At 38.7% G+C, this 25,689-nt stretch overlaps 1 protein-coding gene and 1 pseudogene across 5 annotated transcripts in view; one reads left to right on the forward strand and one right to left on the reverse strand.

The window, feature by feature from the left end:
- The window catches only part of TPST1 (tyrosylprotein sulfotransferase 1), a 173,936-nt gene that overhangs the window by 136,979 nt on the left and 11,268 nt on the right, over nt 1-25,689 (reverse strand). For all 5 annotated transcript variants that reach the window (XM_088796801.1, XM_088796800.1, XM_088796802.1 and 2 more), the window contains exon 2: nt 4,033-4,978. In XM_088796801.1, coding sequence (XP_088652927.1) covers nt 4,033-4,877 — 845 coding nt within the window. In that variant the 5' untranslated portion in view covers nt 4,878-4,978. The remainder of the gene's footprint in view (nt 1-4,032; nt 4,979-25,689) is intronic.
- Nucleotides 21,780-22,690, forward strand: LOC109438567 (tRNA-splicing ligase complex subunit RTRAF pseudogene; annotated as a pseudogene).

Genomic DNA, 25,689 nt, shown 5'->3' on the forward strand with positions numbered 1-25,689 from the left:
GAGGTCGATGTCCACAGCTTCAAACTTCACTTCTATTTCCTACTCAAAATATCCGGGGAAAAGCCTCAGCAGTAGGTACCACTCACTGACCAAGATCCTCTTCCACATTCAGTCACCTGGAGAATTCTACTGGGACACATCTACCGTGTTTCCCCGAAAATAAGACCTAGCTGGACAGTCAGCTCTAGTGCATCTTTTGGAGCAAAACTTAATATAAGACCCGGTCTTATTTTACTCTAACATAAGACCGGGTCTTATATAAGATAATATTAATATAAAACCTGGTCTTATATTAATTTTTATTCCAAAAGATGCATTAGAGATGATTGTCCAGCTAGGTCTTATTTTCAGGGAAACATGGTATTCGCATAAAGTGTTTTCCTTAAAACTTACTCTCCCCACCTTTCTATACAAACATTTCTTGAAAGAAAATGCAAAACACATTTTTAAAATGCCTTGATTTTTTTTTCTACTCTCTATTAGCTTGGAAGAATTCGATCAATGAGTTCTATATTATTTTTTGGAGCCATCATATTCAAAACTATGGCTCGGTTTAATACGAAGTTGAACAGAACGGTTAATTTATCACAACAGAACATGGTATTCAAAACATCAAAGGTATAAGGTCAGTCACTGGGGAAACTAACGCTACGTAGTGACTGGACTTGAAATGACTACCTAAAAACATTAAGGATAAATAGTATGTCTAAAATTCAACAGTTGTACCTAAATGTAGAACTAAAGCTAAATTATCAGCCAGCCAAAGCATCTGTTTTCATTCCTTTTCCTACTCACTAAATACTGCTTTTATTTTCAGTTTTAAAAAACCTGGCTTATATACACTAGTGTCTCAGGAAGACTCCATGACCACCCCATAATGAAAGTATGTTTTCTTATACAGAATTCTCTCACAGAAGAATCTATATGCTCACAGTGATAACCCGACACCTCCTACTTTTCTGTAACTGGAACTGACCAGGGAGCTAAGAGGTGGCAAGTGGGCTGAAAACAACTGGAAATTCCTAAGCACAGCAAAAGAAAGCTTAACTTTCAAAGTTAACAAGTTAAGGCAGGTAAAACTGTGAAAGCCTTTCCTACCACTGTCTTCAGCAAATTCTGCATATATTCCTGAGTCATCTGGTGACATCTTCAAGCCACCAAGGGTGCCTAAATGTTTTTGGTATTTCAGTACTACATAATACCAAAATAAGTACTAAGGAATTATTTTAAACAATTTTGCTAGAATAACAATGTTTATAGGAAGGCAAAAGCACATTGTATGATCAGCTGTGGGTTATGAATTCCTTATGGTCATGACTCTCAACTAACATGGAACATTTACCACTTGGTACTCACTAATGGAATCACTTTATATGTTTCTGCCTTATCCCCCAGTTAGCTCTTTTAGAGAGCTAGCTCTGCCCTCACCTATTTTATATTGGAATTCTGGATAAGACTATTTCAAAAAGGAGTTCAAATGTTATTGTTTTATTTTGTTTCTAAGTTTGAAAAAATACTCATACCCCATTAAAGTTAAAAGGATTGACAATACCAAGTGTTGGCAAAATTGTGAAGTAATTAGAACACAGTCATGTATAGTACAGCTATCCATGAATGAATGAATGATACAGACACTCTGGGAAGCAAGAAGTATCTATTACAGATAGATATAGATGATATACAGATAGAGATAGAATTATATAGATACATCTAATGATCCAACGATTCCACTCATTGGTGTGTACACACACACACACACACACACACACACACACACACAGCAAAAGTCAGACAATTAAGTTTGTGAACTTTCCACTATGTAAGTGCATGGTGGAAAGTTCGTGAATTTAATTGTCAGCACGAGCGTGCGTTCGTGCATGTGCGTGTGTGTATGTGTGTGTACCCAAGAGAAATCAATGCTTATGTCCACCAAAAGTAATGTACAAAAATGTTCTTAGCAACTCTGCCCACAGTATCCCAAAACTAGAAACACCAAATGTCCATAAGTGGAACAATGGATAATTTGTGTTAAGTTTTAAAAACTACAGTAATGAAAAAGAAAGCTACTACAATTTATAATATTATGGGTGAACCTCATGTTAAATGAAAGAAGCCAGGAATGAAATAATAAATAGAAATGATTGCATATATATGAAGTTCAAAACCAAGCAAGACTGATTGTTTTTGAACTTCATATACAACCTCACATCACTTCTGGTGATTAAGGTTGGAATAGTAGTTCCTTTTGGGTTGAGGAGGATATCGACTAGGAAGCATAAAAGAGCCTCTTGGCTGCTGGTAATTTTCTATATCTTTATATGGATGGGGATTACACAAATATATACAGATGTAAACATTCATCAAATTGTACACTTGGAATAAGCATTTGAAGTTCTAGTCATGGTTCTGCCATGTGAGATTCTTGACAAAGCACAGAATGTCATTGGGTGCCCATTCTGTATACTAAATGCTAAGGACTCTTTCCTTTCCAAAATCCATTAATTCTAAATATCTATGAATTTCCTCAGATGTTTACCTTAAACATAGTAAGTATATAGACAAAATGAACTTTTTCTGATTTCCACCAAAATTTCACTTGAGCATATCTCTTTAATCCATTTGGAAAGATTATGGCGGGGGTGGGGGGGGGTGCGGGGAGTAGGATATTTGGTAGACTTACAAGCACAGAAAGGAAACGCTTACCTAAGAATACATAAATTAGTTATGGCCTATTATCTAGAAAAAACACACAACAAAGTGTGATGACAGTAGCTAGAGCTGTAATTCTCTGATCCAAGAAAAATAACCTAGAGCCACTGGAGTGATGATACCTAATAATTTGTAATCGATAACTGAAAGTTAGGTGCAGAAAGATAGCTGTTCCTTTCAAATTATCTACATGAGGAATCAATATTTACTGTACAAGTTGTATACGTTGGAAAAAAATCAAGAAGACATTCCTTGGTAGGGGCAAGCAAGGTACAAAAGGGAAGTCACTGCATTTCCTTTTACTTTTTCACAGGGGGCACATATTACTTTTATAAGTGGAAAAAAAAATTAAATTGTTATAACCAATTTTTCTTCATGAGATAATACCTGAATTTAACAGTAGTTTCCATTTTAATATCCTCACTCTAAGATATAAGTCATCAGGTCAGGTTGTCAGATCAAGTCAAAATGCCCTAGTCATCACTTCATGATAAAGGGGAAAAGATGCAATGGTTTTAGAAGTATTTGAATCTAAGGAACCTGTACGGATTATGGATTAAGCTTCCAAATTTTTCTAGCCTGTTGTAAAACTCAAAAGAAAATGCATCCATCAGATGACAAAAGATATACTACATATAATAAAATGCCATGAAAAAAAGCACTAACCCATTGAGACCAAGGCATGGATTCTAATTCTGGCCATGCCATCTAAATTTGAGTAAATCATTCTTATCTTTCTCACTTAGTCTTCCTACCTGTAAAATGAAGAGATAGAGTTAGATATTTTTAGCTTTATTTTTCTATATAACTAAAAATTCCTAAATGCTTGGAATTCACTACTTCTCACCAACAGGGTAGATGCTTTTCCTCATATTAACCTTAATCTATACAAAAGCAAACTATCCTTATCAATGAAAATATCTAGAAATTAGAAATCAGAAGCCACTAAAATTCAATGATGGGCACTAAAGCCTGAAGTCCATGAAAAAAGCCTTTCATTGCTACGAACTGAGTTTGCCTCCACCAAATAAATAAAAAGGACTATAATTCATAAATAAATAAAAGAATTAAATAAATGAAAGGGTTTATAATGAACTGGATAGGAAATTTTTTAAAAACTCATTTATGAAGCTATATCTATTCCAGAAAAGGTCTCTAGGGTGCGCATGCATGCATGCATACACACACACACACACACACACACACACATACATATATATACACACATATACACATACACATACATATATACACACTCATACACACCCACAATATCTATTAGCTGAATATAGGATCAAAATAAAAAACGTAACATGTACTCACTTTGACAGAGATACTCCCCCAGCTTTCCCAATCATCTCTTCATGGTGTAACACTGAGTGGTTCCACGGAATATGGAGGAACTTTAAGAGTGTTCTCATCCACCGTTCAGGATGTAAGACAAGTTGTTCATAGTGAACTAACATGCACTTTTTATAGCCAACCTCCATACACTGGTTATACATGGTCTCTATGGCACGATTCCACTTGGTCAAGCAGTCCCTGTAGCTATTCAGGTCAAACCCAGCTATAGTAACTTTTCGAGAAATCATTGAGTGCACTGATGCCCGGCCGTCTCGGACCATTAGTAGAAATTTGGCATTGGGAAATAACCTAGCAAGGTACGTTAAGGATTTCAAGGCAAAGGGGTCTTTATTACATAAGTAAGGGGCTGGCTCCCCATGCTTGACGATGATCTCTAGTAAGAAGGCCTGCATGGCGGAATCCAGCACCTCATCGGTGACACCAGCCTCATCCAGGCGTATTTTCTCTTTACTCGACCGCGACCACATCTGCTTCAGGGCCAGGATTCGGGGAATGACCCTGGTTTCCTCCCCACAACGGACATCAGGATGCGCATCTAACATGGCCCTCATGAGCGTGGTTCCACTCCGCGGTACACCGCCAATAAAAATTAAAGGCATATCCTTGTGATAGGCAAAGGTTTTGTTGGCTTTGATGTCCAGGCCAGTTCGCACGGGGCTCCTTGTGCTCTCCAACCTGAGGGGCTGGCTGCGTTCCTCTATCCGGTGATGGCATTCCATGGCGTGTTGGCCCAGGTAAAACACAGTCACAGAACTAATCACCAGACATGCCAATAGTAAGTTCTGCTTCAGTTTTCCAACCATCTTGATGTGGTTATCTTTTTAGTAAATAGATATTTTGCTCCAAATGATTTCCAGAATATGTTCAGGCCATGGAGATTCTACTTCAGAAAGATAATGCTCATCTAATAAAAAAAGGAAAAAGTTATTTTACCATCACATTAAGATTGTTTACAAATTAGTCATCACTTATCACTAACATTTTAGCTAGAAAATGAAGCACTTAGATGTTCTGATATTCTTAGAACACAAATATACACAAATGCAAGCAAATATAAATCAACATTTCCAATCAGATAAACAGCTTTTCTTAATATAACAAGTCTGAAGCTATGCACAAAATGGAAAAGTAAATAAAACTATTTCTGTCGGGCAGTCAAGCAAATATTTAGTATGCCCAGGTATTTAGAGTCCAACTCAAGGCTCATCTTGGGTATTCAGATTTTCTTCATCCCCAAGGAGTCGTTACCTCCACATTCTACTATAAAGAGGAATTACAGACGAAATACACAACTTCTAAATCTTTAAACATGCTGAGTTTATTCACCCCACAAATTATTTATTTAGGTACCACATGCCCGGTGGACAGTAGTGTTGCTCTCAGAAAACAAAGTCTCATGGACAGACAGGTATTCAAACAATGACAATAAAATGTGATCAGGGCCTTAGCAGAAATAAGCACAGGGGACAATGTAAGTATAATGAAAAGGAACAAATCTTAAGTAGATTTCTACCTAAGAAAGCTATAAAAGCCTTATAGAAAACAAGAGGGACAGGTAACATAACCAATAGGAACATGTGTGCAGAAACATGATGGCATGACAGAGCCCAGCATGATTAGGTAACAAGAAGTAGTTCAGGACATATGGTACATGGGGTGCAAAAGAAATTGTGTGTATCTGTGACCTGGCCTTCAGAAGGACAGATAACATGTGGACACACAGAGCATTCTAAGCTGAAGATACACTATGACTAAAAGATGTGGACGTGTAAAAGCAGAACACACATGTAAAACACACATACTATGTAAAATACATATATTGTATATATGTGAAACACGTACTGTGTATATATGAAATGTGCATACTATGGATTAGCTGGAACAAGGACACATGCGATGAAGTAGGTAGCAATCAGACTACACCTAGACTAAACAAATTTACCCTGAATCCTCAGAGGGCATGTTTGATGGTTAATTTTGTGTGTCAAGGTGGCTAAGCTATAGCACCCAGTGTTTGGTACAACACCTATCCAGATGTTGCTGTGGAAGTATTTTTCAGATGTGATTAACAATTCAATCAACAGACAAATAAAGCAGATTACCCTCCATAATACAGGTGGGCCTTACCCAACCATTAAGAAACAGTAAAGACAGGTTTCCTGAAAGAAAAGGAATTCTCCTCAAGACTGCAACACAGAAATCCTACCTGAGTGAGTTTCCAGCCTGCTGCCCTGAGGAATTAGGACTCAAGATTAACATCAATTCTTACCTGCCAGAATGTTCTATGGATTTTAGAAATGCCAGCATCATAATCACATGAACCAATTCCTTCAAAACTCTCTATCTCCTATATATCATATATTAATATATATGTACACACACACACACACACACACACACACACACACACACAGCCTAACAGTAAGTATACCTAGGGAAATGACCAAAAGAGTACATTCTGAGAGGCAGGATGTCTAGCTATGGACTAGTAAGAAGGTAGGTAATTCCTCGCCCCAAAAAGCAATTATAAAGTGGGATGAACTCGACAAAACCACCTCTTCAGACCCCTAGAAACCAGCAAAGTAATATAACAACCCAAGAAGCATTTACATTTGAAAGATTGCTAAGTGTTGAGTAAGAACAGTGAGAGTCTCTGGCAATCTTGCCTGAGATGACTCCCACTCCTGTACCCACCCACTGAGCAGTACAGAGGTTCGGCAGGGCAGGGCCGGGCAGGGCAAACCAGGAGGACCGGCTGTTTTTGATCAAAGGAATATTACTCCGTTTGGAGTGACGAATAACACGCATGGCTGGCTGTACTGTCCATGTGATGTTCCAAGTGCAGGTCAGCGAGGGCGAACACTCTAGGAAGATGAGGTTGTGGTCATGGTCGGCTAACATGTGGCCAGCCCTGAGGCCGCACTCAAGGAGGCATGAAAGGATGGAGTGGAAAGTCAGTGTCGGGGCAGATCTGAAACAGCCTGAGCTTGGAAGGTGCTCCTCTGCCCACATGCAGATCCACTAGCAGAGGACCAGTCCTACCCGCAGCTCAAGGCATTTGGGCATAACCACTGTCCTCTAAGCTGCAACAGTGGAGCAAACCCCTGGAAAGCCATGCTTGGAAACAAACAATTGTGAGAGTGTGCATGTGTGTGTGCATGTATGTGTGTGTGTACGTGCATGCACACGTGTGCACATTTGCGTGTGTGTACGTGTGCATGTGTGTGTGCATCTGAGCAGCTACATCAGCATATACCCTAACAACGGGTAAGTTTTATGGTATGTAAGCTACACCTCAATACAGCTGTTTTGTTTTTTTAATACATTCCTAGAAAAATATTTTGATAGTCTCAGTAGTATACACCAATCAAGATCTGATTTTTGTTTATGTATTCATTCCTTTAATTACATATTTGAACATATATCATTGTGCCAGGTGCTGTACTGTATTATAAAGCTGCAACAAAGAACCACAAAGTGAGAATAGGTTAAAAGATCAGCTTAGTAAAAAAAGACTACAAAGAAAAAAGCATTAATTAAGATAATTGGTAGCAATGTAGCATTGAAATATCTATGCAGAAAACTGTATCCATGATATAAAAGACACACATAAGATGTTATACCAATATTCAGCTTAAAAGGGGATAGGAGGGAAGAAATGATGAAGAGGAAAGAGAGTAATACAGAAATGGACTTAAGAGTCAACCCTACATTTTGTTTGAAGAAACTAAAACTATATCACAAACTAAAACTACATCACAAAAGAAAAAAACATTCCTGAACTTGAAAAAAAGACACTAGTCTATAGTCTAATATAGTTCTTGGCCTACGTCTCAAGCAAAACAAGTGACAAACCCAATCTAGACTCATTCTGGCAATTTCAAATTTCAAAAGCCTTTCAATTTCCAATGTGAAGGAAATAGTTCTGCAGGCTTCCAAATAGAAAATGAGGACCAAAGGACCAAATAACAAGCTGGCACTAGATGCTTATTCTCTGGTTTCCTTGTAAATACCGTACTTTTCTTTATTTTTCAAATTTGTTATTAATATAATGAACATGTGCTACTTTTCTAAGTGGGAAAAGAAAAAACCATTACTTTAAGAATAATAGGAATAGCCTCTCTTTAAAAATGACATTTAGTAAAGACGTGAAGAATGAGCGGGGATTAGGTCAAGAGTGAAGAAAAGAGCATTCTAAGCAAATGCAGATGCAAAATCAAAAGCCCTGCATTGGGAAGGCATTTTAAAGCTTTCAGGGAGTACGCAAGGCATTGAGCAAGAGGGAACGAGGGTGAGATGAAACCTGAAAGATGGGCAGCGGTCAGATCATAAGTCTTGTGGATCGGGTTAGAGATAAGAAATTTTATGAAAGATGCAATCAGATGTGCCTGATTTAAAGATTTTAAGAAGGAAGTTACTATTTAGGTTTACACAATGTCACTCTGGCCAAAACATCTTAAAAAAGAACAATGTTGGAGGACTCACAATTCCCAATTTCAGAACTTACTACAAAGCTACAATAATGAGGACAATGTAGTACTGGCATAAAAACAGGAATATCGGTGGATAGAACACAATTGCAAGTCCAGAAATAAACCCTTACATGTATAGACAAATAATTTTCAACGAGGGTGCCAAGAGCATTCAATAGGGAAAAGGTCTTCTCATCAAAGGGAGCTGGGACAACTGGATATCCAGATGCAAAATAATGAAGTTGCATACCTAGTCACAAAATTAACTGAAAATGAAATAGACACCTAAGTGTAAAAGCTAAAAGTATAAAAGCCTTAGAAGAAAACAGAAGTGTAAATCTTTATAGCCTTGTGTTAGGCCATAGTTTCTTAGATACAACATCAAAAGTAAAAAAGACAAACACAGATAAACGGAACTTCATCAAAATTAAAAACACGTGTGCTTCAAAGGAACCATTCTAAAAGTGAAAGACAAACCAAAAAATGCGAAGAAATATTTGCAAGTCATATATCTAACAAGGTATATATCCAGAACATATAAAGAACAGTGACAATTCAATAATAAAGACAGATAACCCAATAAAAATGGGCAAAGGATCTGAACAGGCATTTGTCCAAAGAAGACATACAAAAGATCAACAAACACAAGAAACGATGACTCTTTAGAAAAATGCAAATCAAAACCACAATGTGACACTACCTTAAACCTACTTGATTGCTACCATCAAAAATACTGACAATAGGGGCCGGCCCGGTGGCTCAGGCGGTTAGAGCTCCGTGCTCCTAACTCCGAAGGCTGCCGGTTCGATTCCCACATGGGCCAGTGGGCTCTCAACCACAAGGTTGCCAGTTCAATTCCTCGACTCCCGCAAGGGATGGTGGGCAGCGCCCCCTGCAACTAAAATTGAACACGGCACCTGGAGCTGAGCTGCCTCCCGGATGGCTCAGTTGGTTGGAGCCTGTCCTCTCAACCACACGGTTGCCGGTTCGACTCCTGCAAGGGATGGTGGGCTGTGCCCCCTGCAACTAGCAACGGCAACTGGACCTGGAGCTGAGCTGCACCCTCCACAACTAAGACTGAAAGAACAACAACTTGAAGCTGAACAGAACCCCCCACAACTAAGATTGAAAGGACAACAATTTGACCATTGTTCCCCAATAAAGTCCTGTTCCCCTTCCCCAATAAAATCTTAAAAAAAAAAAAAAATACTGACAATAGGTGCCAGCCCGGTGGCTCAGGCGGTTAGAGCTCCGTGCTCCTAACTCCGAAGGCTGCCGGTTCGATTCCCACATGGGCCAGTGGGCTCTCAACCACAAGGTTGCCAGTTCAATTCCTCGAGTCCCGCAAGGGATGGTGGGCTCTGCCCATGCAACTAAGCTTGAACATGGCACCTTGAGCTGAGCTGCCTCCCGGATGGCTCAGTTGTTGGATGGAACCCGGGCTCTCAACCACAAGGTTGCCAGTTCAATTCCTCGAGTCGCGCAAGGGATGGTGGGCAGTGCCCCCTGCAACTAGCAACGGCAACTGGACCTGGAGCTGAGCTGAGGTAAGGTCCAGTTGTCCTCCACAACTAAGACTGAAAGGACAACTTGAAGCTGAAAGGCACCCTCCACAACTAAGATTGAAAGGACAACAACCTGACTTGGAAAAAAGTCCTGGAAGTACACACTGTTCCACAATAAAGTCCTGTTCCCCTTCCGCAATAAAATCTTAAAAAAAAAAAAAATACTGACAATAATAAGCATAGGTAAAGATGTGGAGAAATTGGAACTCTCATATATTAGGGTTGAGTGCGATGAAAATGGTGCAGGCACTTAAGAAAAGTTTGGTAGCTCCTCATAAAATTAAACACTTACCACATGATCCAGCAATTCCACCCAAGAGAACTGAAAACATGTGCCCACACAAAAACTTGTACACAAATGTTCACAGAATCATTATTCATAGCTAAAAATTATCAATAACCAAATATTCACCAAATGATAAATGGATAAGCAAAATATGGCCCATCCACATGACAGAGGACTATTCAGCCATAAAAACGAGTGAAGCACTGACATGCTACAATATGGATGAACCATAACAACGTTATGCTAACTGAAGCAACTCACAAAAGAACACATATTGTATGATTCCATTTATATGAAATGACCCGAATAGGCAAATCTGCAGAGACGGAAAAATCAGTAGTGGCCTAAGATTAAGAGGAGGTGAAGATGGAAGTGACTACTATGTGGTTTCTTTTTGGGGTGATGAAAATATTCTAAACCTAGACTGTGGGGAATTTTATGGTTTGTGGGTTACATCTCAATAACACTGTTTTAAATCATTACACACCTATTACAATGGTGAAATTAAAAAAAAATTCTGACAATATCAAGTGCTGCCACGGATGAAGAGCGCCTAAACTCTCATACATCGCAGGAATGCACAATGAAACCTCCACTCTAAAAGAGTTCGGCATACAGATCGATCAAAATGGCGGTGTGAGGTGAGCCTCTGGAAATCTCCCCTTGAATTTACAACAAGCTGAACAACTATAACTCCACAAAGGAGTCACTGTGCAGCAGACAGGCAAGACGAAGAGTCTCACTACTGAATTCACCTAAAGGTGGGAAAATTGCGAGAGCAGGTGAGGAGGGAAGGGAGAAGTGGGGATACGAGACCGAGTGGGCGCAGGATGCAGACGTAGCTCATTGCTCCAAGCTAGCTGCATCCTAGAACTGCCACAGCTGTGGGAGAGGGAAAAACTCGGATTCTTAAGGCTCTGTTTATGGCCCACAGGGCTGAGGGGGCAGCATATAACACAGATGATCACGGCAAAGATCTTGGAGCAAAGACTGAGGGAAGAAGGACGAAAATGGAGGTTTAAGCCCTCCCTACCAGAGAGAATGGAAGCCTTAGGCACTGAGACTAGCCCGACCCCGCCCTATCCTCCCAGAGCTCGCCCCGCCCACACCTGCCCAGTGCTAGAATCGGACAATTAGCAGTGTCAGGTCAAAAGACAAGAATATTCGCAGTTCTGAGAACTGTGGTCCACAGACACAGATTTGTAGCCCTAATGGTTCCGGCAAAGGGGTGGGAGCTGTGGAAGCAGGACCGGCTGTGGTGGTGGTCGCTGCCATTGCTCTGGGCCAATTCTCACAATTCACCCCGCCCCTGTCCCCACCTATCTGGGCGGATCCCTGCCGGAGTAAACAGAACTGCTAAAACACACAGGCTCTGATTCTGGTGCAGGAAGACCTTTCGAACTCCAAAAGCTCTCCGCATACCCACAAGGATGTGGTGCCCTAGCACCCAGGCGAACTGTTAACAGAGGAGAAGTCCGCCTCCCAGGGAATATCCCAATTGTGGGAGAAGCTGGAATAGTGCAGAGAAAATATAACACTACAGTGTGAGACAGAAAAAAGGGCTGCAGTCAGACAGAAAATAAAACATTCTACCAACATGTACTGGAAAACAAAAGACAGACCTCTTCCTATCAACCTGTTGCAGAACCCACTCCAGTACATGTCTCGGAAGAGAAATAATAACTAATTAATTGCCATGAATAACCAAGGAAACAAGACAGCTCAGAAAGAAAGTGAAAAGTCTCCAGAAAAAGAACTTAAAGATATGGAAATATGTGACTTAAGTGACAGAGAATTCAGGACTGCAGTTCAGAAAAAACTCAATGAAATACAAGAAAACACAGAAAGGCAGTTTAATGAACTCAGAAACGCAATCAAAGAACAACATGAACATTTTACCAAAAAGATTGAAATTTTAAAAGAAACAAATTGAATTTCTGGAGATTAAGAACTCCATAGAAGAAATGAAGAATGGCACACTTGAAATCTATGTAATTTTACTAACAATTGTCACCCCAATAAATTAAAATAAAATAAAAAGAAATGAAGAATGAAATAGCAAGCTTAGGTAGTAGAGTTGACCAGATGGAGGAAAGAATCAGTGACATCGAAGATGGAAACCTGGAAATGACACAGATGGAAGAAGAAAGCGACTTGAGACTTAAAAGAAATGAAAGAACTCTACAAGAACTTTTTGACTCCATCAGAAAGAGCAATATAAGGGAGAATATGAGGATACAAGAAGAGAATAATGAGGATACAAGAAGGAGAAGAAACAGAGAAGGACAGAAAGTATATTCAAACAAATAGTCAACGGGAACTTCCCAAAGTTGTGGAAAAACTGGATCCTCGAATCCAAGAAGCAAATAGAACACCTAATTACCTCAATCCTAACAGGCCTTCTCCAAGGCGCATTGTATTGAAGCTGTCTAAAATCAATGACAAAGAAAGAATCCTCAAGGCAGCCAGGGAAAAGAAGATGGAAAACTTCAAAGGAAAGCCCATTAGATTATCATCAGATTTTTCAGCAGAAACTCTACAAGCCTGGAGGGAGTGGAACCAAATATTCAAACTATTGGAAGAGAGAAATTATGAGCCAAGAATAATATAACCAGCAAAGATATCCTTTAGATATGAAGGGGGAATAAAGACCTTTACAGACATACAGAAGCTGATGGAATTTTCTAATACGTGACCTGCATTACAAGAAATACTAAACGAGGCTATTCGACCACGATCAACAGGGACAATTTGTGGCAACTAAAACATAAAAAGGGGGAGAGTAAAGGCCTGAACTGGAATATGGGAATGGAGAAAGTAAGCATGCTGAAGAAATACTCTAAATATCAAACTTTCTTTTACATAAACTTAAGGGTAACCACTCAAAAAAAATCTAGAACTGAAGTATATACTGAAATAAAAGAAGAAACAGAAGGAAACATAGAATACCACCACCCAGAAATAACAGACAGCAACAAAAAGGCAAAGAAACAGTGGAGACATGGCTTTACCAGAAAACTAAAGATAGAATGATAGGAAATCCACACATATCAATAATCACCCTAAATGTAAATGGCCTGAACTCATTAATAAAAAGGCACAGAGTAGCAGAATGGATCAAAAAACTAAACCCAACCATAAGCTGTCTCCAAGAGACAAATCTCGGCTACAATGACAAGCATAGACTCAAAGTGAAAGGGTGGAAATTGACACTCCAAGCAAATGGTATCCAGAGAAAATCAGCTGTAGCCATACAGATATCACATGAAACAGACTTCAGGGTGAAAAAGGTAAAAAGAAACAAAGATGGACATTTCATAATGGTAAAGGGGACTATACAACAAAAAGACATAACAGTCATCAATATTTATGCATCCAGTCAGGAGCACCGAAATATATCAAGCAACTACTAACAGAACTAAAGGGAGAAATTGACCAAAACACAATTATACTAGGGGACTTAAATACATCATTGACAGCTATGGATAGATCATACAAACAGAAAATAAATAATGAAATAGTAGCCCTAAATGACACATTAGATGAAATGGACATAATTGACATTTATAGAGCACTTCATCCTAAAACATCAGACTATACATTCTTTTCTAGTGTACATGAAACATTGTCATGGATAGACCATATATTGGGACATAAAACTAGCCTCAGCAAATTTAAGAAGATTGAAATCATACCAAGCATATTCTCTGATCACAAGGCTTTCAAATTGGATATCAACTGCAAAAAGAAAGCAGGAAAAACCACAAATACGTAGAGATTAAACAACATACTTTTGAAGAACAACGGGGTCACAGAAGAAATAAGAGGAGAGATCAAAAGATACGTAGAAACAAATGAGAATGAAATTACATCCTACTAAAATTTATGGGATGCAGCCAAAGAGGTTTTAAGAGGGAAATTTATATCATTACAGGCCTATCTCAAGAAACAAGAAAAATCCCAAATAAAAAACCTCACGTTACACTTAAAGACCTAGAAAAAGACTAACAAATGAAACCCAAGATCAGCAGAAGAATGGAAATAATAAAAATGAGAGCAGACATAATGAAATACAGAACAAAAGACAATTAAAAAATTAATGTGAAAAAGAGCTGGTTCTTTGAAAAGATTAATAAAATTGACAAACCTTTGGCTAGACTCACAAAGATAAAAAGAGAAATGACACTAATAAACAAAATCAGAAATGAAAAAGGGGAAGTTATCACAGATGCCACAGAAATACAAAGGATCATCCAAGAATACTATGAAGGACTATATGCCACCTAGAAGAAATGGACAAGTTCTTAGAAACATATAGCCTTCCAAGGCTGAACCATGAAGAACTGGAAAATCTAAATAGACCGATTACCAGTGAGAAAATTGATTCAGTCATCCAAAACCTTTCCAAAAGCAAAAGTCTGGGATCAGATGGCTTTGTAGTGAATTCTACCAAATTTTCAAAGAGGATCTAATACCTGTCTTACTCAAACTCTTCCAAAAAGCAGAAGAAGAGACAATACTCCCTAACTCATTTTATGAGGCCAACATTACCCAGATACCAAAACCAGCTAAGGACAACACAAAAAAAATACAGACCAATATCTCTGAGGAATACAGATGCAAAAATCCTATACAAAATTCTAGCAAATCGAATGCAGCAATACATTAAAAACTGATTTATCACAATCAACTGGGATTCATCCCAGGGGCACAAGGATGATTCATCATATGCAAATCCATCAATGTGATACATAAACAAAATAAAGGACAAAAATCATATAATTATATCAATTGATGCAGAAAAAGCATTTGACAAGATACAGCATCCATTTATGATTTAAAAACTTAATAAGTATAGAAGGAAAACACCTTAACATAGTAAAGGCCATATATGACAAAACTTCAGCTAATCTCATAATTAATGGTTAAAAACTGAAGCCCTTTGCTCTATGTTCAGAAACATGGCAGGGCTGTCCCCTATCACCTCTGCTTTTCAACATAGTGTTGGAAGTCCTCGCCAGAGCAATCAGGCAAGACAAAGAAATAAAAGGCATCCAAATTGGGAATGAAGAAGGTAAACTGTCACTCTTTTCAGATGACATGATGCTATATATAGAAAACCTATAGACTCCACCAAAAAGCTATTAGAAACAATCAACGAATACAGTAAAGTTGCCAGCTACAAAATCAATGTACAAAAGTCATTGCATTCCTATATACTAACAATCAAATCTCAGAAAAAGAAATTTTTAAAAAATTCCTTTTGTATTTGTAGCAAAAATAATAAAATACCTAGGAATAAACTTAACCAAAGATGTGAAAGACCTATATGCTGAAAACTGTAAGACATTTTTAAAAGAAATTGAAGAAGACACAAAGAAATGGAAAGACATTCCGTGCTCATGGATTGGAACAATCAACATAGTTAAAATGGCCACATGACCCAAAGCAATATACAGATTTAATGCAATCCCCATCAAAATCCCAATGGCATTTTTTTAAAGAAATAGAACAAAAATTCATCAAATTTGTATGGAACCACAAAAGACCTCAAAGAGCCAAAGCAATCCTAAGAAAAAAGAACAATGCTGGAGGTATCACACTCCCTGACTTTAGCTTGTACTACAGGGTTACAATAATCAAAAAAGCATGGTATTGGCAGAAAAACAGACACATAGACCAATGGAATAGAATTAAGAACCCAGAAATAAAACCACATAAATATGGACAGATAATTTTTGACAAAGAAGCAGAAAACATACAATGGAGAAAAGACAGCCTCTTCAATAAATGGTGCTGGGAGAATTGTATAGCCATGTGCAAAAGAGTGAAACTGGACTGCTATCTGTCACCAGGTACCAAAATTAATTCCAAATGGATCAAAGACTTAAGCATAAGACCTGAAACCATAAACTACATAGAAGAAAACATAGGTCCTAAACTTATGGACCTTGGGTTCAAAGAGCATTTTATGAATTTGACTCCAAAGGCAATGGAAGTAAAAGCTAAAATAAACTAATGGGAGTATATAAAACTTAAAAGCTTCTGCACAGCAAAAGAAACCATCGACAAAATAAAGAGGCAACCAACTGAATGGGAGAAGATTTTTGCAAACAGTGGCTCTGATAAGGGGCTAATATCCAAAATATACAAGGAACTCATGAAACTCAACAACAAAAAACAAACAACCCAACTGAAAAATGGGCAGAGGACCTGAAGAGACATTTCTCCAAAGAGGACATATAAATGGCAAATACACATATGAAAAAATGCTCAACATCACTAATCATCAGAGAAATGCAAATAAATACCACAATGAGATATCACCTCACCCCATTCAGAATGGCTATCATCAACAAGGCAAAGAGTAACAGGTGTTGGAGAGGCTGTGGAGAAAAAGGAACCCTCATACACTGTTGGTGGGAATGCAGACTGGTGCAGCCGTTATGGAAGGCAGTGTGGAGGTTCCTCAAAAAATTATGAATAGAATTACCATATGACCCAGCAATCCCTCTCCTGGGTATCTAACTAAAAAATCTGAAAACATTTCTACATAAAGACACAAGTGCTCCAATGTTCATCGCAGCTTCGTTTACAGTGGCCAAGACATGGAAACAACCAAAATGTCCTTCGATAGATGAATGGATAAAGAAGTTGTGGTATATATACACAATGGAATACTATTCGGCGGTAAGAAAAGATGATATAGGAACATTTGTGACAACATGGATGGATCTTGAGAGTATGATGCTAAGCGAAATAAGTCAGATAGAAAAAGCAGAGAACCATATGATTTCACTGGTATGTGATATATAAACCAAAAACAACAAAAGAACAAGACAAACAAATGAGAAACAAAAATTCATAGACATAAACAATAGTTTAGTGGTTACCAGAGGGTAAAGGGGGTGGGGGGTGGGAGATGAGGGTAAGGGGATGAAATATATGGTGATGGAAGGAGAACTGACTCTGGCTGGTGAACACACAATGGGATTTATAGATGATGTAATATAGAATTGTACACCTGAAATCTATGTAATTTTACTAACAATTGTCATCCCAATAAATTATACATATATATATTTATGTATATATATATATATATATATATATATATATATATATATATATATAAAGGATAGAAATTAGCATTGATAGCCTCAAAGTGGAAGAAGATAGCACACATTCAGAAGATATTAAGTAATGGACATAGCCAGAGTGTAGGGGAATATTAGCTAATAAAACTGTAAAAATAGAACTGTATAAAGTCAGAATTGTCAGTAATCTAAACAATCGGATAAAATGTAATGCATGAACCCCTTCTACTACATAAATACAAAAAGACTGGAGGAAGCATATCCAGCAGCATGGCAGAGTAAGGAATTCCAAAAGTCTGATCCTCCATAAAAGTAATGAGAACACTGGCAAAAATACAAAATCAACGTTTTCAGAAATCTGAAAATTATCCAAAAGCTTGCAACAATCCAAGAAGCATGTATTCAAGAAAACCAGCTGACTTTCAGTAAGCAGAATAAGATTTATGGCATTTTAATTTGCCCTATTCCCTCTCCCCAGCCCTGTGGAAGCCTTGGAAACTAACAACCCGCAAACATGGTAACTGTGAACAACAGCAACCCAGTAGCCACTTCAGGGGGAATAAGAAGTTAGGAACTCCTGAAAACCACATCTCCAAAGAACTGTCACTATTTAACCTATCTAGCAGCTCACTGGAAAAGCCTAATTCTAAGAGCTTATCTTTATTGGACCTGAATCAGAGCACCCTCAATGTAACCAATCCTATCACCACGGTGCTTGTTAAAAGTAATCAGAGACAACTGTTTAATTAGCTGTCTGCTACAGCAATAACAGTTGGGGCAAACAAGACATTAATTAAAAACCTAACTAGGAAAAATTGAGGAATGAGTTGTACATAGAGGACTTTGAAAAGCTCCAATGTATTCTTGAGAACCTAGAAGTCATGCACATTGCACATGCCCAGGAACTACCTGGGAAGGCCCTAATCTCTCACCTCTGGTTGACCTTGTTGTTCTATATAAGCAGGAAGTGAAGGCTAAGGCAATGTGAACCTCTGGTGCATGAAGGGAGTCAACACACACACACACATACACACACACCTCAACAAAGAGTGGGAGACTTATGATTTCAAGACATTTAAGGAAATCTGTCCAATAATTAGATGACCAACCACTAGGCTAACCAAGCAGAGGCTTCGGTGGTTACATAGGACAAAGAATACAAACTTCACAGAATTAGACCCAAAAAATAACAGAACAAACAGCAACAATAAACAAACTCTGGGGAAGAAGGGTCTGATTTCCAGAGTGGCCATTTTTCGATGGAAAACTATGAGACACACAAAGAAACAAAGAAGTATGACCCATACACAGGGAGGAAGGCAGTCAATAGAAACCATCCCTGAGATGTTGGACTACCCCAACTACCCCAGATGTTGGACTTACTAGAAAAAAACGTTAAATTAGCTATTGTAAATATATTCAAAGAACACTTTAAAGGCCATGTATAAATAATTGAAGGAAGTTGTGAAAATTATTTCTTACCAAATAGGAAATATCAATAGAAATGAAAATTATTTTTTTTTAAAAGAATGAACCAAATAGAAACCCTAGAGTTGAAAAGTACAATCATTGATACAAAAAATTCAGTAAGGGAAAAAAAAAAAAAATTCACTAAGGGGCTCAACAGCCAACTTAAACTAGGAGAAGAATCAGCAAACTTAAAAATAGATCAACTTTCCAATCTGAAGAATAGAAATAAAAAAGAATGAAGAAAAATGAACTCAGCCTCAGACCTGTGAGATATCATCAAGCATGCCAAAACATGTGTAATAGAAGTCCCAGAAAAAGACAGAAAGGGATAAAATCAAATTTATATAAATAAATGGCTGAAAACATCCTAAATTCAATAAAAAATATTAAACATCCAATGAACTAGATAAACACCAAGTAGGATAAACTCAGAGAAACGTGCACCTAGACACATTATAATCAAATTGTCAAAAGCCAAAGACAGAGGATCTTGAAGGTACCAAGAGAAAAGTGACTCATCACATATAAAATCCTCAATAAGATAACGAGCTCATCTCTCATCAAAAACCAAGAGGCCAGAGGCAATGGGATGACATAGTCACAGTGCTAAAAGAAAAGGATTATCAATCAAAAATTCTATATCCAGCAAAACTACCCTTAAAAAAATGATGGACACATTCCTATAACTAAGGATATAAAGAAGAGGCCATGTCAAGACCAGTAGGAGGGGTAGAGATGCCAAACGGGCTGATCCCACACCCATGTGTGGCAGTTGAGAATCGGGAGGGATATCTTAGCTACACATGTCTCCACTGAAGAGTGAGGGCACCCAGCCCCATATCAGGCTACTCAGCCCAGGGATCCAGTACTGGAAAGTGTAATACCCACAACAGCTGGCTATAAAGATCGGCAGTGATTCCATCCTAAACCAGAGAGACCAAGGGCTGCTGCCCACACAGAGACTCACTTGCTCATGGGCATTCACCTTGAGCTCCACGGAAGGGAACGCAGCTGGAAAAGTACCACAGACATAAAGGGAGAAACTGAATTGTATGGTTTCAAGGTGAGGGCCACCATTCTCTCTGTGTTGAGCCCTCCCCTCATATGCAGGGGCAAGCAAGCACCAAAACTGAATCTGCATTAAACCAGGTGAACACCACTCACTCCACCCTGGTGACTCCCTGAGACCCCATATCACCCAACTCACACACTGCCCTTAGCTCTTTCATTGGCTGTGCCTAAAAGGAAACTTGGCCAACACTGCAGCCTTCCTTCAAAACGCCCCAAGGTCTGTAGGCCCCAGGCAGGTGGTAGCTGGTCTCAGTGTGCCCTGTGCCTTTTGCTGAGTGGTCCCAGACTCAGCACAGGTAGCAACTAGACTCAGATAACAGCATAGCCTCTCCCACATAATTCTGGGCCTTGTACAGGCAGCTGCCAACCATGGATTACTTTGTAGTTCCTAGAAGGTGGCCCCGGACCAGGTACAGGCAGTGGTTGACTTCAGCCTGCACCACGCCCCTCCCAAGAGGCCCCAGAACCACCAAACCCAGTGGCCAGCCTCCTCACACCACAACAGAGAACCACCCAATAACCTCCAAATGGCACACCCAAAAGGTGTTCTCAGTAGGCACCAGAGCCACACTGGGGCAAATCCTGCCTCATGGGGTCAGCACCCGCTGTCTTCATGGACAGTCCTCTCAGCCAGTCAGCCTGAGGGTCACCCCACCCACTGAGGTGCAAACAGTAATCAAGGCTGAACTACAACAGGAGGGCACACACAAGCCACACAAGGGACACTCCTGCAGCCCCCAGCTCAGGTGAACAGTGAGACTGTGCCACTGGGCCCCACAAAACACCTACTACATAAGGCCACCCTCCCAAGACTGGGAGATGGAACAGACCTACCCAATACATAAAAACAAACACAGGGAAGAGGCCAAAATAAGGAGAAAAGGAAACAATCCCAAATGAAAGGATTAAATGAAATGGAGGCAAGCAATCTACCAGGCACAGAGTTCAATGCACTGGTTGTAAGCATGTTCAACAAACTTAAGGGAAGAATAGATCAACTCAGTGAGAACTTCATCAAAGACATAATAAACGTTTAAAAAAAGACATAAAAACCATTTTTAAAAAGTCAGTAATAAAGACTACGATAACTGAAATGAAAAATACACTAGAAGGAATCAACAGATCAGATGAAGCAGACAATCAAATCAGCCATTTGGAAGACATGGTAGCAGAAAACACCCAATCAGAACAGCAAAAAGAAAAAAGAATTTTAAAAACCGAGGATCGTTTAAGGGGCCTCTGGGACAACATCAACCTGGCAAAGAAAATAGACATACAAGTCCAGGAGGCACAGAGTCCCAAACAAGATGAATACAAACTGGCCCACACCAAGAGACATCATAATTAAAATGGCAAATGTTAAAGACAAACAGAGAATCTTAAAAGCAGCAAGAGAAAAGCAGTTAGTTACCTACAAGGGAGTTCCCCTAAGATTGTCAGCTGACTTCTCAACATAAACTTTGCAGGCCAGAAAGGATTGGCAGAAAATATTCAAAGTGATGAAAAGCAAGGACCTACAATCAAGATTACTCTACCCAGTAAGGCCATAATTTCAAATCAAAGAAGAAATAAAGAGCTTCCGAGACAAGAAAAAGCTAAAGTAGTTCATCATCACCAAACCAGTACAACAAGAAATGTTAGCCAGCCTTCTCACCACATTGCCTGTGCTTGCACTGCCTGCACCTCCTCACCTCTCCTCTCCCATCCGAAGCCCAAGGGACCAGACCGAGAAGTGGGAACTAGTATGTTTCTCCGCAAGCTGACGGCCCTCGACTACCACAACCCTACTGGCTTCAATTACAAAGATGAAACAAAATTTGGAAACTTTATTGTTTGGCTTGAAGACCAAAAAATCAGACATTACAAGACTGAAGACAGAGGTAATTTAAGAAACATCCACAGCAGTGACTGGGCTAAATTCTTTGAAAAGTATCTCAGAAACGTTGTCTTTTCAAGATTCAAGATCAGTAAGAAGCAATTGACTGGCTTCTTGGTTTAGCTGTTAGGCTTGAATATGGAGATAATACAAAAAATGCTGACAATGCAGCTCAAAATGCAGAGCCATTGATCAATTTGGATGGAAATAATCCTGATTTTAAGGCCAGTGTAATGGCTTTAGCTAACCTTCAGATTCAGCGTCATGATGATTACCTGGTAAAGCTTAAGGCAATTCACAATTTGGTCCAGGAGCGCCTGACACAGAATGCAGTTGCTAAAGCAAATCAAACAAAAGAGGGCTTGCCCGTTTGTTGCTTTAGACAAGCATATTCTTGGTTTGGATACAGGAGAGTTTCTTATAAAACAGATGCAGTTCTTAATGAAACTGCTCAAATTCTGTGATTGCTACATATCAAATAGCTCAGAGAGCTACAGACAAAAATTAACAAAGCCATAGTAGCTATTCAGGCAATTATTGCCAACCCAATGATAGACCACAGACGGGAAATTTGGAAGATGAACGTTTTAGGATTTCAGCCTCTCACCTACTTAGTACAATTGGGAACCATGTATGTTCTGGCATGTGTTTGGAAATCAAATGTCACATTTTCGAAAGAATTCCAGAAAGTTGACTATGTTCCAGAGCTTTATCATTGTTTTTTCTTTAATGAAGTTTGGGAAAATGGGGGGGGAGGGGGGGAAGAAAAGAAACGTTAAAGGGGCCTCTTTAAGAAGGGAGAAAAACAACATAAGTATGAAAAATAAAATGACAATAACTACATTCCTATCACTATTCACTTTCAATATAAGTAGCTTAAATGCTCCAATCAAAAGACACAGGGTAGATGAATGAATAAGAAAAAAAGATCCATACATATGCTGTCTATAAGAGACCCACTTCAGATTGAAAATTATACACAGACTGAAAGAAAAGGGATGAAAAATAGGCATTTCATGCAAATGAAAACAAAACAAAACAAAAAGGTGGGGTAGCAATACATATATCAGACAAAATAGACTTCAAAACAAAGGCTATAACAAGAGACAAAGAAAGACATTTACCTGATGATTAAGGGATCAATCCAGCAAGAGGATATAACCCTTGTAAATATGTACGCACATAATATAGGTGCACCTAAATTCATAAAGCAAATATTGACTGACATAAAGGGAAGGACTGACAGTAATACAGTCATAGTAGGGGACTTTAATATCCCATTAACATCAATGGATAAATCATACAGACAGAAAATTAACAAAGAAACAGTGGCCTTAAATGACATTATTAGACCAGATGGATTTAGTTAATATTTTTAGAGCATTTTATCCCAAAGCAAAACATACATTCTTTTCAAGAGCACCTGGAACATTTTACAAGACAGACCATATGTTAGGCCATAAAACAAGTCTCCATAAATTTAATGAGACTGAAATTATATCAAGCATCATCTCCAACCACAATGGCATGAAACTAGATATGAATTACAGGAAGAAAACTGAAAAACACAAACACATGGAGGCTAAATAACATGCTATTAAACAATGAATGGGTTAACAATGAGATCAAGGAAGAAATCAAAAGATACCTTGAGGCAAATGAAAATGAAAACAACAACCCAAAAACTATAGAAATACAGGCCTACCTCAAGAAATAAGAAAATTCTTAAATAAACAATCAAACCTTACACCTAAAGGAAATGGCAAAAGAACAATACACAAAGCCCAAATTGAGTAGAAGGAAGGAAATAATTAAGATCAGAGCAGAAATAAATGAAGTCTAAAGAAACAAAAGATCAATGAAACCAAGAGCTGGTTCTTGAAAAGATAAACAAAACTGATAACTTTTCACCAGATGCATCAATAAAAAAAGAGAGAAGACCCAAATAAACAAATTCAGAAATGAAAGAGAAGTGACAATTGAAACTACAGAAATACAAAGGATTATAAGAAATTACTATGAACAATTACATGCCAACAAATTGGACAATATGGAAGAAATGGATAAATTTCAAGAAGCATACAATCTTCCAAAAGTGAATCAAGGAAAAACAGAAAATCTGAACAGACCTATAACAAAACTAGTTACTAATTGTCGCGTCCCGCGCGACGAGAGTTGTGGGGAGTGAGGAGGGCGGCGCAGGGTTAAGAAAAGACAGTAGTCATGAATAGAGTTTAAGCAGACCAAGGGACCCCCAATCTCAAGGACTGGAAGCCCAGAATCGGGCCTTGCATCAGCTTTTATTAGTTCGGTGGGGAAGTAAAGGAGATAAAGCTTGTCAATCTCAAGATCTGTGAATCCTATACGCCATAATAGGAAACCGATTTAAGTCAATCACCCTTGCCTGCAGGCAGCTGGACCATTAAGTCTCAAATTCCCCAAGGGACAAGACCTACATGTATATGAATAGATGGAGAGCACCTCATCGAATCACTTCCCTTGCAGGTTTGGGGAAGGAATGCAGCCACAGAGGCGGAGGCTTTCCTTAGCCTGAGGAATGTGGGGAGCTGTGCCCACCTCTGTGAACCCCGTGGGTTCTCCTGTTGGTCCCCACGTGACTGCGTCTGGCTTCAGTTGTTCCTTCTGTGAGGAATCTTACTCGTTATTGACTGTCCAGTCATCTTTCTGGGACCAAACAGGGAGGCATAAGGTGCAAACACAAAGGTTTAGCAAAGTCCCTGAAAGGATCCATCTTACAGACTCTCCTTTCTTTGGGGGCAGGTAGAAGTAAACAAACGGTTAAGCTGCTGTGTCGTGACAACTAATGCAATCGAATCAGGAATGAAAAAACTCCCAAAACACAAAAGTCCTGGACCAGATGGCTTAATAGACAAATTTTACCAAATATTCAAAGAATTAGAACCTATCAGACTCAAACGATTCCAAAAATTAAAGGAAAATGCTCCCAAGCTCATTTTACACATTATTCTGTTTCGAGAACTGAAGACACTACAATAAAAGAAAACTATAAGCCAATTATCCTGAGGAACACAGGTATAAAGTCCTCAACAAAATATTAGCAAACCGAATTCTGCAATACATTAAAAAGAGCATACACCATGAACAAGTGGGATTTATTCCTGGGATACAAGGTTGGTTCAATATCCACAAATCAATTAACATGATACACCACATAAATAAAACAAACATTGAAATCATATGATCATATCAATAGATGCAGAAAAAGCATTTGACAACATCCAGTGCCCATTTATAATAAAAACTCTCAGCAAAGTGGGAATAGAGGGAACATCTCTCAACATAATAAAGGCCATACATACGATAAACCCACAGCTAACATCATACTCCATGGTCAAAAGTTAAAAGCATTTTCCTTAAGATCAGGAACAAGACAAGGATGCCCACTTTTACCACTTTTATTCAAGATAGTATTGGAAGTCCTAACCACAGCAATCAAACAAGAAAAAGAAATTGAAGGCATCCAAATTGGAAATGAAGAAGTAAAACTGTCATTACCAGATGACAAGAGACTACATAGAGAGAAGCCTAAAAATTCCACACAAAAAAGCACTAGAACTGGTAAATGAATTCAGTAAAGTAGTAGGATACAAAATATTCAGAAATTGGTTAGATTTTAATACACCAATAACAAACTATCATAAAGAGAAATTAAGAAAATATTCCCATTTGTAATTGCATCAAAAAGAATAAAATACCTAGGGATAAATTTAACCAAGGAGGTAAAAGACCTGTACTC

The sequence above is a fragment of the Rhinolophus sinicus genome, chromosome 3, assembly GCF_057876585.1.
Source record: "Rhinolophus sinicus isolate RSI-liver-muscle chromosome 3, RSI-T2T, whole genome shotgun sequence".
Classification (NCBI taxonomy): domain Eukaryota; kingdom Metazoa; phylum Chordata; class Mammalia; order Chiroptera; family Rhinolophidae; genus Rhinolophus; species Rhinolophus sinicus.